Source organism: Gymnoscopelus braueri (genome assembly GCF_963280865.1).
Source record: "Gymnoscopelus braueri genome assembly, chromosome: 12".
NCBI classification, from domain to species: Eukaryota; Metazoa; Chordata; class Actinopteri; order Myctophiformes; family Myctophidae; genus Gymnoscopelus; species Gymnoscopelus braueri.
This window is the reverse complement of record NC_137614.1, coordinates 29,477,291-29,494,449: the sequence shown is the minus strand read 5'-3', so window position 1 is coordinate 29,494,449 and position 17,159 is coordinate 29,477,291. Positions and strand designations below refer to the sequence as shown.

Sequence of the window (17,159 nt, the reverse complement as noted above, 5' to 3'; positions counted from 1 at the left end):
CAACCTCGGAGTGGTATGCTGCCTATTGTGCCTAAGCTAACAGTAGGTGGCGCTGTACTGTACTAGTTTCCATTCTGCCAAACTGGCCGGGACTACTTTCCTCTACTTAACTGAGTGGTGCTGGGGAAGCCCCAAGCCTGTGCACTAGGCATTTAAGTTGTGTACCCCCCCACCCACTTTTCAGGGTGAGTGCAGGATGAAGACTGAAGAGGAGGTAGCAGTGGTGTGTGTGGGGGGGGGGGGGGGGTAATACTGAGACTACTAGTTTTCAGTAGTTAAGTGACAGCAAAAGCTCTGTCAACTCAAGTATGATTGATTTGTGCCCTCCTACATTATTGCTCTGGTATCATATCTCATTTGATGAAGTTGTGTTGTGAACGGCAAGTATACCCCCCCCCTTCCATGAAGCATCTTCCTACATCAGCATCAGAGGCAGTCCTTAGGTGATCCTTCCATTGACGTTTAATTGAATGCCTCTTATGTTATATGAGGTCATTCACCTTAAGATGCTGTGAAAAGCTCATACCAATTACCTGGCCATGTTCATTGTCCATCAAGAACAGCCCCTCCTCCTTGTCACGTATGCTTGACCTTTCTTGTTGAATATAAATTAATAGCTGGTCAAGGAAGTTCTAGAATAGATAAGAGTTGGATTTAATGTTCTTTAGACCTGGAGACATACAGTAGTTCACCCCCTGGATCCAACTGAGAAATGTATCCTCTCACCCTATGACCTGGGCTAATGATAATAATCTCTTATAAATGCAAATATACATCTCTTATTGATTACTCACCAAGGAGCCTATGACCCATTTTGGCTTCTGACGCATGTCAAGACTAGTCTCTCATAAATCTGTAATTTTAACACTCAGTCTCCTGAACAATACTTAGATAGGAAGAAAAACAGAAACTGCAAATGTTAAGAAACAAACTATTTAATTTTGTACAAACAATCATTGGTCTACAACTTCTACAAGTGTAGTGAAAACGATCCAACATCTGAACATAACATCAAATTTCCTCAGCTATATAGAAATTATAATGTAATTAGTCATTTCACTCTCAAACATGTTTGTGGTCATTTTAACGTCTACTCTAGCTATTGTGAGCACCCCAGACAGTTTAAGTTGCTTGATTCAGTATTTAGATATTCATTTTATCAGGGACACACCCCCTTCCTATAGACCCCTTAACAGACGACGTCACACTGATAAGAACCAGTATGCGCGCGCAGGCCGGCACCAAATGAAACCCATTCTGTCATGTCTCACTAGCCAACACACAAGAGGAGTTTGAATGTACTGAAACCAGCGCACCCCGAAACAATATGTTGGGAATTGATTGCATGAAACAATCACCTGTGCGTCCAGTCTCAATGTTGGTAAACAAATAATTGGTCTATACAAACCCATTGTAACTTGATAGATTCACCAAAAACAGTCCTTGGTTCTGGTGACCGATATTGTCCTTCTAATACGTGAGGGGGGGGGGAGACATTTTTTTCATTTTTCTTTTCATAAATTTTTTTTTGAATAAAAAATAAATGGGGTGCTCACAAAAAGAAGTAGACGCTAAAATGACCCCAAATATGTTTGAAAGTGAAATATCTCTTTAATGAGGTGGATGATGATAATGATGTAAAATATAAAGTCACTTTTTCCCATTTCATATATTGAAATATATCAGCAATATTATATTCAAATTGAACCAATAACAAATTGTTAGAACTCCTGCATGAGAGTTCCTACCCTGAATCACACTTACTGTACAAGGCAAGGTTTATTTTCAACAGAACCTTAACAATCATGGTTCCATATCTAATAGTAGACTATTGCAGTAGGACAGTAACTTTTAGAATGTAAAAGTATGACTTTGGGTTGTCTAACAAATCAATCTAATGTAACACTAATTCATGTCGTTGCAAAGAGCGTGAGCAGCCCTTTCAGGAATGATATGATCTCATTCCCTCCCAGCTTGGACTCTCCGTAAACTCGATCCACAAAAGAAATCGGTACCTGTTTTTGGAAGAAGAGGGTAGAAAGAAAGTAGAATATCAGCTCACATTACATGATTTGATATTATTATTTGGAGGAGACGCTAACATTGTAAATATGTTTGACACTCTCCCTCTCACTGTATGTGAGGTCATAGTGTCATTATACCATCTGTCAGTACATTCAATGCAAAATGTTGCTATGTCTCGCATGTTAATTGTACTTGGAGAATCTGATGATAAAGGGGGATCTGTGGTGTGCTGGCTACATTATAGAATTGTGCGCTATATGAACCAATTTATATACATACACAGGCCTCACTGGAAACCCATATCTAAGGTGTGAATTGCCATTTGGTTGTGACTAAAGTAAGCTTCACCTCTCCAATGGTGTAGTTGAGCTGTCTTGCTCGGACAATCATCTCCATCTGGAAGACGTAACCTTTGGACACACACCGCTCAACCAGGCTCTCCAGCACCGCCTTTTTGTACAGCCTGAGATCAACAGGACAAAGAAGACCATTCAGATCAAGTTGAAAAGACAGAATTATGGTATGATATTAGCAAATTCCACCAGAGTATGCCTACTTCAGAAGCTGGGCGAGAATGGTCAGTTACTGAAAGGGTCTAAGTGGAAGTACATTTATATTGATGTGTTTACATTCCCCGGGCATGAAAACCGTGTTGTGATTGGTTGAAAAAGACAAGTTTCCGGGGGAACGGAAGTCCCACCGTATAGACACTTTCTGCTGTAGTTCTTTACCAGGCTTATCTTCTCGTGAGATGAGGAAAGGCTGGTAACGAGGTTAACTTAAGCCTGACTTTTACTTAGTTGCATGCCGGTGTTGTGCATTGAAAATAGCAGATGTACAAGCTCACAATGCATTGTGATGCAACGCATAGTGAGCTTGTAGATCTGCTATTTTCAGGGCACGACACATGTTTGCACGCGATATTGGCGTGCATTGGAGCACGTTGGCGCACAACTAAGCTAAGCATTACCTGAAGCTGCCAGTGAGGTCTGAAGCACCAGGTCTCAGCAGCACTTGAGTCACAAAGTTGGCTCCTCGACTATGAGGGAGAGAAAGTAGACTTTTTAGACATTAAAATGAATAATTTTAAAGTCTAACAAGATAGTCTTATGCTCAATTCCAATCTCTTGTCTGTTGCATGCAAGATAAAGAAAATACTAAATACAATGGAAGAACATGTGATAATAATCTCTGCTCACCTGATGATTTTTCTGCGTAGGTCCCAGCCATACACACCTCCATTGCCTTTGTATCGTGTCCCAGACACCAGGTCATAGTTACCTTCCTTCTGCTTCCTAAATGAACAAAACAAACCTCTATTAGTAAGAACTTTTGGTCTTCAATAACATGAGATGATTGGGCTGCAATGTCACCCCTAAAATATGTATGTAGTAAATGTACAAATAAACACAAAGCAAGAGATGTGGTTAATATAAACCAGCCTTTAGAACATACATTATTGCTATATACATTACAAGTGTTTCATAGAACAGTTAAAGAAACAAATCACAAGGCAAGAATATTTATATTTGAGGAAACTTACTCGATGAATTCTGGAATAAATTTAGGCTGCAAGTAGAAACAAAGGGGAAAAAGCCATCACATAACATGCCTCATGAAAACAAATCTACAATACACAACTATTTTCTGAGTTCTCAAAGTTACAGTTATAGAAAATGAAGTTTAACGAGTCAATTCAACCAACTCCACTATGAATTGAGTACAAAGGACCCCAATGGAAACAAGGCAAGCCAATGGCTTTCTTGGGTTTTTTAATTCCTATTAACTGACCTTGTATTGAACTGTACTTTCATGTGCTTTTTCTGCAAACTTAATATTCAATCAATCAAACTCCTCAAGTTTACGGTCATTCAAATACATGGCATTGGAAAATAGCATAAAAGGTTTGTGTGTTCATCTATCATGCGAGCGCGTTTTTAGAATGAAGAAAGTGGCTCATGTATTGTGGAGTGAAAGCGTTTGGCCTGTTGCCGGTGTTGCGTGCCAAATAATAGCTAATCTACAAGCTCACAATACTGGCATGCAATATTTTACATGCCAGAGTATAAAATAAGCATCAGCAAAGTATAATATAAGCATCAGTCCTCGTTAGAATTAATGTCACCCCATTACATTATGTTATAGAGTCTCAGTCTGACTGACAGATATTTGATTGATTGAATTCATATTTTATTGACAGTTTAAATGTACAGCAGTATGTTAAAAACTGCCAAATAGATAATCACAAAAAAGCCAAAGGCTTGTTTCCATTGTGGTCCATGTAAACATTTAACATCTATACAAGCAACAATACAAACAGACAGACACTCACATGGTGAGACAGGTCAGCATCCATGATGATGACGAAGTTCCCTGTGGCGTGCTTCACGCCGTGAATGTAGGCAGTGCCTTCAGATTGGAAAGTAGGGTAGTAGGTATTGAGAAAGGCTGTACGCGACTGTGGGTGAATTTAGATCCCACAATCAGTAAGTGAATAACAATTTGGCTGGAAGTTACGCATCTTCACTTACCAAGGCCTAGTTTTGATGCTCTTGGTCGTAGAAGCTGCATCAGATAGAGAAGAGACTAATGGTTAGCACAATTCACACATAGTTGTTCTCTTTATATGTGATATGTGGTGTGTGTGTGTGTGTGTGTGTGTGTGTGTGTGTGTGTGTGTGTGTGTGTGTGTGTGTGTGACAATCTAGCCATGCTATTTGTAATATTACAGCAATATTACTGTGCATAGCCTACATTCAGGATTCACATGTTCTCAATCATAATCCTTATATTCAACTTTCAAATGTCAAGTCTGGGTGCCCCCACCCCATCATTTTGCATTCTCCATGCACTCTAAACATATATAAGGGTCCCCGCAATTATTTATGAAGTTGTAGGCCTAGATATCATCTCGACTTACAATCCTGTCCTCCCCATAGATCTGCTGCAGTTGCTTCGCCACCTCCAAGGTCCCATCTGGGCTTCCGTCATCGATGACGATAATCTCGTAGTCATATCCGCTGTAACACAACAACAAATGGTAACGTTGTCAGGCCAAAGCTTCATCTTTGTCTAGGGTTTGCACATCTCTTTCGTGCATTCACTCATTGACACACACCAGAAATCTGTATATTGATTAGTCCAATTAAATATGAACTAACTAGACACCTCAAAATAAGACTACGATGGGCTGATCCCCTCCTGTACAAATCTGGTTTAATGACAGCTCATCACTAGAGTAGGTCTCATGCTGACAAGCAGACAGCTCTAACACTAGTAACAGCCTCGAGTCGACAATAACTTACCTTTCACCGAAATATTTCACCAAAAGCCACACGATCAAAGGCAGATTCTCGCGTTCATTATACGTAGGTAACAACACTGAATATTTATCTCCATCTCCCTGTCCGCTTCTCAGAGGAGCTCTTCGGCTGGCCATGGCGCTGTGAGAATGTTCGTCAAGTTATCAGGAATGGGGCCCATTCGTCCCCATGTGTTGTTTTCAAAATAAAATACGACCTCACCTACGTGTTCATATAAAATGATTTTTTTCATGTCATTTTAATATGGCAGTGGTTTGTAGAGAAAGAAGAGCATGTTTCAGGCAATGAAGTCACGTTGAAAAACATATCTTATCTAATATCATAACATCAATCTAATCATGATTGATATATTCTCCAGGGTGGGAAGCATCTCATTTTATTTACTCCACTGCGCCCTCTACAGATCTGGTCAATGGTAATTTATATTGACCAGATCTGTAGAGGGCGCAGTGGAGTATATAAAATAATTTCCATCTGGCGGACATATTGTATTATCTGCCCAAAAAGTGTATTATACAGAGAAGGTGGGGTACTGAAATGCTTTCCACCCTGGAGAATAGACTTTCAACAACATAAAACAGCATTTGTTTCGGTTAGTAACGAAATAGTTTTGTTTATTTTAACTAAATACGGAGACCTCGCACGGCAGTGGGATTTTCGGTCTATGAGCAGTGCAGGGCGCCTGGCGTTAGAGAGAACTCACTTAACGCTCTGGACCAGGTCCAGGGCTAATACTGAATCTGATGCTTCAAGGCCCTTAGTACCCGGTCCCTTCAAGTTCAGGGTCGAGGGAATCTAGCCTCAAGCAACGTGTAGTTGTAGCCAATGGAATCTAGATTCTAGATATACCCTGTAGATGTGATATTAATTATAACCATAATCAATACAAAGGTGCTTTATTGGCATGATAAAACATACGTTTACATAGGCATGGGAAAACATACGTTTAGAGACAGTTTCAATTCTTATTTTTTCACTTGTAAATTATCAAAACATTTGGCCCTAAAATGGCTCAATATTTACATTGCCAAAGCAAGTGACAAAAAACAATCTAAGAAAGAAATTGGGAAAGTATGTACAGTTGGAGGGGGTGGAGTTGTGTTAAACAGAGCTATGTCACATTGCGACGTCATACATGTTATACAAGCTTTTTTGAAACAAGTAGCAGCAATCTTTTGCAGTTTTGGGACAATTAGCAGCATTTCCCCCAAAATTATTTAGATAGTATACAATTAAGCCTAAATCATGTGTTTAAAGGCAGCAGCTCCGTGTGCAGTAGGTTTATGTCAAAGCAGGCAGATTGTAACAAAATACGTCATATTATTTGGGAACCAAAATCATATTATGCGCACACCTACACGTTGAACTTTTGTTTTGAAACTTAAATGGTTAAGTGGCAAAAACGGAAATATCCTGTGTATTATTGTGACTTACTTTTCTTCACCGCCAGGGTTGGAAATGTAAGAGGAAACGAGTGTTCTCCAAAACACACACTAGAAACATGGATTTAACAAGGATCCGGACCGGTGATGATCTGTCATGACTCATGTATGGCAGTGGTTCTCAACCTTTTCAGGCCGCGACCCCTCAAAATAATCATAATTGAAAGGGGGACCCCCCAAAATAATCATAATTGAACTGGGGACCCACCCCCCCACCCTGACAAGCACTTGGAATTGTAGGGGTTGAGGCATTACATTTATTTTACTCGGTTCCACAGATAATAATTGTATAAATAATTTCTTATAATATGACAATTTGGCCAATGTTTGACCGGTTTTATAGTTTGTTGATTACTTTTGATGCAATAATGGTCTTCTTTTGTTTGTTTGTGTGTTAAGAAATGTCTTAAAAGTCCTTAAATTGTTTCACTGTCATCTAGGGACCCCCCAAAATCATGTGGGGACCCACAGGTTGAGAACCACTGATGTATGGTAAATTATCCAAACCAATGAACATTTATTAAAGAGATACAGATCATCACAGTAAGCTTATTAACGTGATTGATTTTATTGACAAAATCAAAAACACAGAACGAGGTCTCCCTTTTTTCTCAAATACAGGCACACGCACACACACACGCACACGCACACGCACACGCACACGCACACGCACACGCACACGCACACACACACACACACACACACACACACACACACACACACACACACACCAAAGGAGAGCATAAATGTAAACATGTATAACCAATGAGAATAATACAAAATATCATGCAGGAATAACTGCATAGTAACATGTCACTATAATAAACAATATACAAATGATCATACACATATAAAACAGCCATTCTCACAGTATCATATATCATGGAACAAAGATGTTTTACACCATGGACATTATATTTTCATTGTTCTTGAGGCAGTTAAGGTTAGAAGAGCAAAAAAAAGAAGGAATTTTACTTTGAAGGTAGCTATAGCCTACTACTACAGTGCATAAATACAAAAACATAAGTCAGTAATGAATACAAACATTTTCAGTGCGAAGATGGCTTATGTACCTTTAATAAAACATTGTCAGTCTATGAAAATATGATTCTATGTTAAAAGATGTACTACTTTCGGTAAAGAGAAACATTTGTTGCTCGAGATTTGTTCTAATGCAAATACGAGCACACCACACCAAGGAGTCTTCTTCTTGTGCCGTTTCCGTTTTTTCATACACAGTAAAATGTGTTTATTTATCCATTTGTAACTCACTGTGAACAAATGTTAAATGAACACTGAGGATTTTACTGTGTAGCTGAGCTTGTGAGGCTCCTCGATAGTGAGTTCAACACACCAGTCTTCTTCAGTCATGCTTTTCGAGCTTAAGTCCCAAGTTCATCTGCCATCTCCAGTGGCCACTTCAGACAGGATCAGCACCATACTATTGTCACCTTACCATCACAACTTTACTTTTCAACGTGTGCTCAAGGCTGGTATCCATAATAGGGGTCATCTGGGTCTAGGAGGAAAGGATAAAGAACAATGATAAAATATCACCCTTGTGACCACAATACGAACACAGAGAAGTGCCACACAGTGTTCTATCAAAAATGTGAAAATCAGTAAATCTGTGAATTTATAATACATTTGACAGTTGACACAACCACGCATTCCTCTGCTGCGCGGTTGACTACAGCAGCAGCTATTTGGCATTTTGCAGAGGTAATTAGTAGTGATAATAATATAACACGTGGTATTTCTATCCCTTGTTAACTACAGATTTAAAGTTGATTAAGTAAGTTATTTTACATCCCTCAAAATGTAAACTTTGAGTTTGAAGTAAGCTGATCGAGAAGATACTTCTTTATAATGCAAATGCCGTAGTAGACTGTCTCAGTTTAGTACATATTGTCTAGCTCAGGAGTTTTCAACCTTTTCTGAGCACTCAACTCCTTCTATCTCAAAGGTTCAATTGAAGTACCCCCTATGATTTGCTCAACAGGAATACATGTTTTAATTGCAACTTAAAAGGGCAGGCTACACATGTAGTGAACAATTTACAACTTTCAGTCTCACTTTAGACTCACAATATTGTAGAAAATATATTTAAAAAAATTAAATCATAATTTCCTCACAATTAAATTGTGAGGAAATTATGATTTAAAAAAATATATATCTTTTTTTTTTCAAATTGTTATAACAATATGAGACTGAGTCAAAATTGTTGTGAACCCCCTGCAGTACTGGCAAGTAACCCTAGGAGTTCACAGACCCCTGGTTGAGAATTCGCTGCAAACTGTATTTTTTCCCAATTGGATTTAAAAAAATCCTATTTATTAACTTATTTTTTACCTTTCAGAGGTATAAATGTCATTTGTATTACTAAGAGAAATTATTCAACTAAAAATGTATTAAATACAATGTGAAGTTCAGTTCTTAGTACCTGTTTGCTGGGCAACTGTCTGGCAGCCAGCACTGCTATCGCACACGCCGGGCGGTCCAATCTCTCCCGGCTGGCCTGCAGGCCCAGAGACCCCCTCGGGTCCTGGCCTCCCGTCTTCACCTTTGGGACCTGGATCTCCCAGCTTGGACTCCCCTGATGTACCTACGCACACACACACACACGGCTGTCTCATTGTCATTGACGATCAGGCCCATCACCGTGGTTTCGTTGACATACTCAAATGGAGCTGTGCGTAGCCACGCAGTCGTGTGTGTGTACCGCTAGCGAGTAGAGGAGAGGGCTCACCACGCAGACCTAATGCGCTCCCGTGTTAAAGGGATATTTCACTTTCAAAAAAACTTTGGGTCATTTTATCGGCTACTCAGGCTTTTGTGAACCCCCCAGAGAAAAAATAAATGAAAAAAGTTATCGAAAAAACACGGCCCCCTTGCGTATTAGGAGGGCAGGGTGAGTCACCAGAACCAAGGACGGGTGTTTTTGATGAATCTAACATGTTAAAAATGGAGTTTGAAGTTATAATGGGTTTGTATAGGAAGGGGGCGTGTCTGATTAAATGAATATCAAATATCTAAATACTGAATCAAGCAACTTAAAAACGGTCAGGGGGGTTCACAAAAGCCTGTGTAGACGATAAAATGACCCAAAGTTTTTTTGAAAGTGAAATATCCCTTTAAGGGTCAGTGGTTCTTATGTGATGCTGCTCACTCTCACAACCTGGTGAGAGCCTGACAGGAAGTCCAGTATCCAGTATCCAATTAGCAAATTGCCATGGGTCCAGCAGGACAGGCAATATGGAACAAATGAAGTCCCTCACCAACAGTAAGTTGATATGCCATAGCAGCTGGCTAACATTACACTGTACTGCACTAAAACACCCAAGAGCCAGAAGTACTGTACCTGCAAATCCCTTGATTCCCTGGGGTCCCTGGACATTGGTCCCCGGAGCACCTTTATCCCCTAGCGTACCTCTCCTTCCTGGAGACAAGGAGACACATCCCCCAAAATTAAGAACTACATCTCCGATAATTAACAGCATGTTATGGTTATCACATACTGTACATCCCAAGCCTTAGACAATATAACTAACAAAACTTCAGTAGAGGTAGTTGGTCTACCTGCTCTTCTATCGAGCAATTTAGACAAGTGGTATTGCATGAAGCTCAAAACGCAATCTATCCTCTGCCCAAATGGGCTTTCCGTATTAGCTCAGCATGGGGGACCCAGGCCCAAATCCCAGGTAGGACATGAAAGTTACGGATTGCAACTTTAAGAAGTATCACTGCAGACCTCTGCAAGCTTTGAATTGTTGAAAAACATAATTCATTTTATATATTTTATCCTGGAAATGATCAAATTAAACATTACAAGTACATTAAATATGTGAAACCATGTTTTCTATTGATTATCTTAATCAAGTAAAGTCTGTTCAGTTCACAGTCTATAGAATAAAGCCTTGCCCTGTTCTCCTGGGTATCCAGCCCTCCCAGTTCTCCCCCTTGCACCAACACGCCCTTGGTTGCCCCTGAGGCCAGGTGCGCCCTTGCCCCCTGGTATGCCTGGTTCTCCTGGCGGCCCCACTGGCTCCTCAATAGGAACTGGCTTACGGCTTATCTCGTTAAGGAACAAGTCCAGCTTTAAAACCTCATCTGAAACACAAGAAAATGCTTGTGTTTATGTGCAGTAATATCATCAGTGTTTATTTAGAGTTAAATTAACACTCAGGATGTGTGTTGTTTTTTAGTCAGAAAGAGAGCGAGAGAGAGAGAGAGAGTACTTACTATGCACTAGTTGCTCACAGGCCTGTGTCACCATCTGGAAGATCACGGCCATAGACTGGGGTTCTCCCTGTAACACATCATCAGTGGAGAGTCACTATGTTTTTTGTTTTTTTTACTAATTTCAACCTGGTGTCCCAATTTTGTGTATGTCATTATAGGCGAAAATGTTCAAACATTTTCAGAATTTTTTAAATAAAAAAGCTGACTAAAGGTTTTTTTAAATAGAAGCTCACAATGCGCTGCAATGCGTATAGTGAGATTGTAGATAGGCTATTTCTGAATAGCTGGATTATAAAATAGGGCTTAAGTGGTTAATACTGTAATAAAAGTATTAACCACCAGAGAAAAAAAACAATTTACAGCTGATTTTTAGTTAATCTCTCAATGCTGTCTGTCTCGATGTTTCAAGAAAACATTTCTGGGCTGAAAGGTGGTTTAATTGTTTGAATCACAAAAAACTCACCTTCTCCCCTCTTTCTCCCTTATTACCTGACAGACCCTGTGTATAAGAAAAAGGAAAGAAATCTGTGAAAACTGTGGCGATAAATATGACAAATGACACTGTCTGTGCTTTGGTTCCTACCGTAGGTCCAACGGGTCCCAGATAACCCCTCTCCCCTGAAGGCCCTGGATGTCCTGGTATTCCCTGGAAACCCTTTACACACATAATGATGGATGGATGGATGGAGAACAAATTAAACAATTGAAAAAAAGAACTCACGAGGTGAACAGGATTATGCTGAATGCTGAATAGAATCCTCAGTGTTCATTCAACTAAAAGAGTGCGCAAATGTGAAGGTCCATTTGATACTGTGTGTACTGAGTGGGTATCATAACTTTTCAATTAACAAAGTTTTTTAGATTAACATAATAAAAACATACTTTCAAACTTTCTTGTAATGAATTATAATGAATATCCTACCCTGAGTCCAGTGGTACCGGATGGGCCGATGTTACCTTCTGTACCCCTAATGCCCTGCAAAATGCGTCCCAGAGATATAAGAACAGAAGAAGATGAAGGAGACTGCTGGGATCACAGCCACTGAGAATAAACAGGATAAAGAATAACAGGTATTATTGTGTCGCAAACCACTGACTGGGACCAGCCATCTTACAGTACCTTGGGACCGGGAATCCCCTCTTCCCCTATTGGACCTGGAGGACCAGGTATACCCTAGAGAGAGAGAGAAAGAAATAGAGAGGATGATAGAGAGACAGAGGATCAACAGAGAGAGGGAGGGATACAGGAGGTAGGGATCGCATGGGAAGAGATAGAAAGAGTGTTAAAGCTTAATTTATGCTCTGTTGCACAACAGCGTCACGTGTCGGAAATAGCAGACCTACAAGCTCCTAACGCATTGCATCTGTGACGCGTTGTGAGCTTGTAGGTTGGCTATTTTCATCACGTGATGCCATAATGAAGTATGAATCGGGCTTGAGGCTGAAGCATACTCCTTGCGGAAACAAAGTACAATTTAGAATTTAGGCATTTAGCAGACGCTCTTATCTTATCCAGAGCGACTACGCAAGGTAACTAATCACATACATGCAATGCAAATGCAAAGAAACAGTGCAGAGCCTCAATAAACTAGGATACCAGGTAAAAAACGAACCTAGCATCTGTCTAAATAACATGCAATCTTTGAATTACATTCTTAACATGTGTGGTCAAGAAAAACAAAATGAATAAACAAAAACATTTTATTGTATTAATGGCATAATTTTGCATAATGGCATAATTTGACTCTTAACCCACCTGGACACCTGGTTTTCCAGGCTCTCCTTTCTCTCCTGTTGCACCAGGGGGTCCCTAGAAACAGCAGAGAACATGTACTGCACAAGCCACAGAAAACAAACGAGTCATTCACATGTATTGACTTTTCAAATGCAAGCGCGTTGCAAAGTAACAGTATGTGGGATTATGTCTGTGCAAGAGATGCACTTGGGTCCATACCCCATCACTGTACATGTCCTTTTGAATGCTTTAGCTGCTGCTGCACCCCAGAGGAATTGGTGAGCCAATGCTGTGTTATACTAGTAACTCAGAATTCAGCAGAGCAGTAGCCACTTATTTGATCCAATTTCAACCTGGCATTCCCTGTTTTGGGAATGTCATCATAGGCAAAAAAATAGCCGGTTTACAAGCTCACATCGTGTCGCTATTCGCTGTATAAGTATGTATAGTGGTTAATCTTGTGTTATGAGGGAAAGAGTTACTCACCACTTTGCCCTGGACAGTCATCCCCCGAGGTCCTCTGTTCCCTAAGGGCCCCAGGCCGCCGTCACCCCCAGTCGTTCCTGACGGACCTACCTCTCCCTGCCACACAAAGACACAATCCACTCTCATGCATTAACACAGGTTTCCAGGCTGTAGTTCTAAATCATAATTCCATAACTTTTTGGTGAATAAAATGTTCTTTTGAGTTTTGTCCAATATTAATGGTAGAGTATGTTAATACAATATTAACTAACACAACTATGCGGTTGTAGTTAGTCTCCCTGCTCTTCCATTTAGACCTTTAGATACTGTGGTCGGGTAGGACAACTACTGGTTGACAAGTGGTACTGTATGAAGCTCAAAAGCGCAATATATATATATTTTTTTGTATTACAGTAGCTCAACAGTAGACATTTTGGCATTTAGGGACCTTGTAGGGATCCTGGGTAGGACGTAGAAGTTACGCATTGCAGCTTTTTAAGCCAACTGTTTGGTTAAAAAAAAGTTCAAGGTTGAAAAAACAAATTGATGACGTCTGACCTTATGGCCTTGCTCTCCCTTCTCGCCCTTCTCACCACGGGGACCTGGTCTGCCCTGGAAAACAAACAAACAAACAAACAAACAAACAAACAAACGGATAAGAATACAGAAGAAGAGATCAACAGGGAAACAAAAGGTATAGTAATGTAAGAGTTCATAGGGGGTGTAGTCTGATTCTAGTTTTATGTGCTTGTGCAAAAACGATATTCCAAGTAAAACAAGTTACATAGCAGCAAATATAACATGTGATAATTTTACCACCATGCTTGATAGCGGTGCTTTAGACGACATGAAATGTCTGGGGGACTTACAACAGGTCCGAGGGGACCAGGGGCGCCAGGGACGCTGGAGGAACAGGTGCAGGCGTACGCTGGAGCAGGACAGCCCTCGTCATCCCTCTGTGGCAGGCAACAGTCACAACAGGACATGTCATTTTATAGGCGATAAGATTTTCAAAAAATGTCAAAGAATTAAATAGTGACTATAGCACATCTACAAACTCTGTTATAGGATCAAATGCTAACGTGTGCTAATGTGAGCTTGTAGATTGGCTACTCTTGTGCGACACCGTTATGCAACAAACTATAAAATAGGGTTAATTATTAAATATAGGTTATAGACACAAGGGCCCTCATTTATCAACGTGGCGCAGACCAAATAATGGGTGTACGGCGAGATCACCGCAACTTTCGGCATTTATCAATATATCCTGACGTTGGCTTCATCCTACCGTACGCTGAGATCTCACGTCTGGTCGATAGCAGTTGTTGACTTTGGCTGCGCCCCTTTATTCCATTCTAGACCTGCGGAGCAGCATTGTCTGACTGTCTGACAGGCATCTGGACACATAATCCACTCCTAAATGTATATCTACACTAATAAATAATCCCTGTGAAAATATAACATTTTATAAAGTAATTTAAACAAACTGCTTTAACAGTCATTCGGTTAAGCTTGCAGATCTGGCTGCATTGGCTATTTGAAAATAGCAGATCTACAAGCTCACAACAGGTCCCATCCCGACGCGTTGTGAGCTTGTAGATCTGCTATTTTCAAAATATACGAGCGCTTCTGCGAGAGCATTTTCGGGAGCCCCGACCATCTTTTCATGGACAGTGAGGTCTACAAACTTACAGTAGCTCCCTATGTTATGGAGTTATGTCATAGAGAGTTATGTAGGCTACACAACCTGGCTGGGTTAAGGATATAAACCCGACGATCGAATCTCTTATTAACGTGGCAGCACGGGATCACTGCCGCCCGTCCGAGTCTCACGGGGAATATCCTACATGACTGCTTGTGCACTGCTCGGTATGGGTTAAATAAATTAATATACAAACCCCATTCATGGCGATGTGATTGGTATCATAATATGTCATTTATGTAGGCTACAAGCCTACGTGACAAAGATTGTACCGCTGCGGATTACATGAAAGACACAGTTGGGCGTGTGTGTGTATGTGTGTGTGAGAGAGAGAGAGGCGTGTGCGTGTGCGTGTGTGACTTGATAGGCAGCGAGGCGAGCCGGCGAAACTCTTTTGGCTTCCCATGCTTTATTTGGTCGTATTCTGGTTCTCCATGTTGTAAAATCAGGGCGTTTCGAGAATATTTAAGGGCGTGTTATTTAAATGACGCTCGGTTTCAGCCGTGACATTGATCAAGGCTCCGACCCAATGTACGCTAGGATTGGCTGTGTAGGATTCGTTGATAAATGTGACTTTGACGTTGGTGTACGGCCGAATATATGGAAAAATATAAGCCGGTTTATACGCTCTGTTGATAAATGAGGGCAAATGTCAACAGGGCTCCCCTGTCCAATACAGTACAGCTTCCTCTTGTAGCTATAAGCTTGATTTATACTTTGTCGTTCAACGATTTATAAATGAAGCATTATTATCAGCATTATCATTTAATATAAACTCCCACCACTGCACGATCATCACTAGGTAGGTTCAACCACGCTAGAATGAAATCTGGTCACCTTTACACATTCATTTGTCGCCTAAATATGAAAAGAAAGGTACATAAGATAGACGAATAAGGACAGCTGAAGGGACTGACCAGACCAGGCAGGTCACAGCAGGTGTCCTCTAAGGACCAGGTGATGTTACAGACGATCTCAAACGACTGCAGCTGGAACTGGATGTGAGAGAGAGGACAGGGACAAAGGTCATTCACACAGGGTGGGGGACAAGAAGATGGCAACAGTGTGAAGGAGAGAAATGTGTGCATCAATCTATAACTGAGAAATAGAATAACATAACACTGAGTATTTTTACTGTGTACAATAACATAACACTGAGGATTTGTACTGTGTAGAATAGTTAATGAAAACAATAGATTAGAATAGAATGTAATGTACCGGAGCAGATCCACTGTTGGGGCCTCTAGTTTTCACCAGCTTCCCCAGCATCTCAAAGCCGTCAGTGGGTACAGCGCCTGGCGGGCGGGCGGGCCTCTCGGCTACACGCTGACAGTCCACAGACAGGGACACGCTCACCTGACTGACGGACAGGTGAATCTGCCAATCAGAGAAATGGAATGGATTCATCAGTGCGTAGACAAAACCCTTGCATTGCCATAGATTTCAAATGTGATTTGATATGATAATGGCTTAAGTGTATTTGGTACTACTTTGGTACTACTTTTTTCTAATATGTCTGTATTATTTATTTATGTTGATTTGAAAAGCAGCGTATATGATGCAAAGCCTTTATTTAGCACTGGTTCCTATCTCATCTCATCCCTTTTCTGTTACACCTGTATTTTATAAATCATTTTCTCATCTCTTTTAATCAGTGCTTTCCTGCTTTGTGCTGCTGCTCACCTTCAAAGTTCTAATATAAAGGACTGGATGGGCATGTGCCCTCGTCTTCATCACCTCCAGCAGTGCCTGATGCAACTCCACTCTATCATGATTCTACTCACACTTGCTGGTACTGATGAAAAGTATTTTTTTTTCTTCTCTCATTACCTGTGACCTGTGGATGCACCTCTTCTTTCTATGGAAACTAACGTTGCGATGGGAACGATGTACAAAAAAGAATTTCACCCACTTTTTTACCTTGTAAACCTGTGATGTGACAATAAAACTGATTCTGATTCTGATTCTGATTCATCTACAGATGCACTTCTAAGTGTACAAAAGGCGTTAACTTGTACACTCTCTGAGTTACAGTCCCCATAAGGGCCCATTTGGTTCCAAACTATCAATCATGTAGCGAACACCACTGGTGTATTAGCTTTTTTCATACATATATTCATACATGTGCCTGAGTGCACAGTACATGAGAACACTCAGTCCCTGGGTAAAATGTTTAATTTAAGAGACTTTTTTCTCTCCTCCGAGTGACCTTTCTGTCATTGGCC

The 17,159-nt window shown here is 40.6% G+C and overlaps 2 protein-coding genes across 5 annotated transcripts in view; both read right to left on the bottom strand.

Moving 5' to 3' along the window:
- Positions 1–919: 919 nt before the first annotated feature.
- dpm1 (dolichyl-phosphate mannosyltransferase subunit 1, catalytic) lies at positions 920–5,472 on the bottom strand. 2 transcript variants are annotated; one of them, XR_013934159.1, is made up of 10 exons: positions 5,331–5,472; positions 4,946–5,045; positions 4,557–4,590; positions 4,358–4,434; positions 3,569–3,594; positions 3,225–3,320; positions 2,996–3,064; positions 2,374–2,488; positions 1,303–2,015; positions 920–1,270 (listed from the first exon to the last, which is right to left on the bottom strand). XR_013934159.1 is itself a non-coding variant. In XM_080444308.1 (9 exons), exons 1-9 carry the CDS (start codon positions 5,462–5,464, stop codon positions 1,911–1,913), a joined length of 756 nt encoding a protein of 251 aa, XP_080300434.1. In that variant the 5' UTR covers positions 5,465–5,472; the 3' UTR covers positions 920–1,910. The 2 variants fall into 2 exon arrangements, 1 of the variants encoding a protein (XP_080300434.1); XM_080444308.1 differs by having other exon boundaries at positions 920–2,015.
- Positions 5,473–7,338: 1,866 nt separating this feature from the next.
- The window catches only part of LOC308096277 (collagen alpha-1(XX) chain-like), a 47,285-nt gene continuing 37,464 nt past the window's right edge, over positions 7,339–17,159 (bottom strand). For all 3 annotated transcript variants that reach the window (XM_080443661.1, XM_080443660.1, XM_080443662.1), the window contains 15 exons: positions 16,153–16,311; positions 15,852–15,929; positions 14,102–14,188; positions 13,791–13,844; positions 13,254–13,349; positions 12,789–12,842; positions 12,153–12,206; positions 11,955–12,008; positions 11,616–11,687; positions 11,496–11,531; positions 11,033–11,099; positions 10,712–10,900; positions 10,152–10,229; positions 9,234–9,395; positions 7,339–8,309 (listed from right to left, as the gene is read on the bottom strand). In XM_080443661.1, the coding sequence (XP_080299787.1) occupies positions 8,275–8,309; positions 9,234–9,395; positions 10,152–10,229; positions 10,712–10,900; positions 11,033–11,099; positions 11,496–11,531; positions 11,616–11,687; positions 11,955–12,008; positions 12,153–12,206; positions 12,789–12,842; positions 13,254–13,349; positions 13,791–13,844; positions 14,102–14,188; positions 15,852–15,929; positions 16,153–16,311 (1,275 nt within the window). In that variant the 3' untranslated portion in view covers positions 7,339–8,274. The remainder of the gene's footprint in view (positions 8,310–9,233; positions 9,396–10,151; positions 10,230–10,711; positions 10,901–11,032; positions 11,100–11,495; positions 11,532–11,615; positions 11,688–11,954; positions 12,009–12,152; positions 12,207–12,788; positions 12,843–13,253; positions 13,350–13,790; positions 13,845–14,101; positions 14,189–15,851; positions 15,930–16,152; positions 16,312–17,159) is intronic.

Bases quoted from the DNA above. Each gene is read 5' to 3' on its own strand.
- dpm1 (XM_080444308.1), bottom strand. From the start codon at position 5,464: ATGGCCAGCCGAAGAGCTCCTCTGAGAAGCGGACAGGGAGATGGAGAT. The intron at 4,591-4,945 runs GTAAGTCGAGAT...TATCTGATGCAG, and splicing joins TCTATGGGGAGGACAGGATT to CTTCTACGACCAAGAGCATC. The intron at 3,065-3,224 runs GTGAGCAGAGAT...TCTCCCTCATAG, and splicing joins CTACGCAGAAAAATCATCAG to TCGAGGAGCCAACTTTGTGA.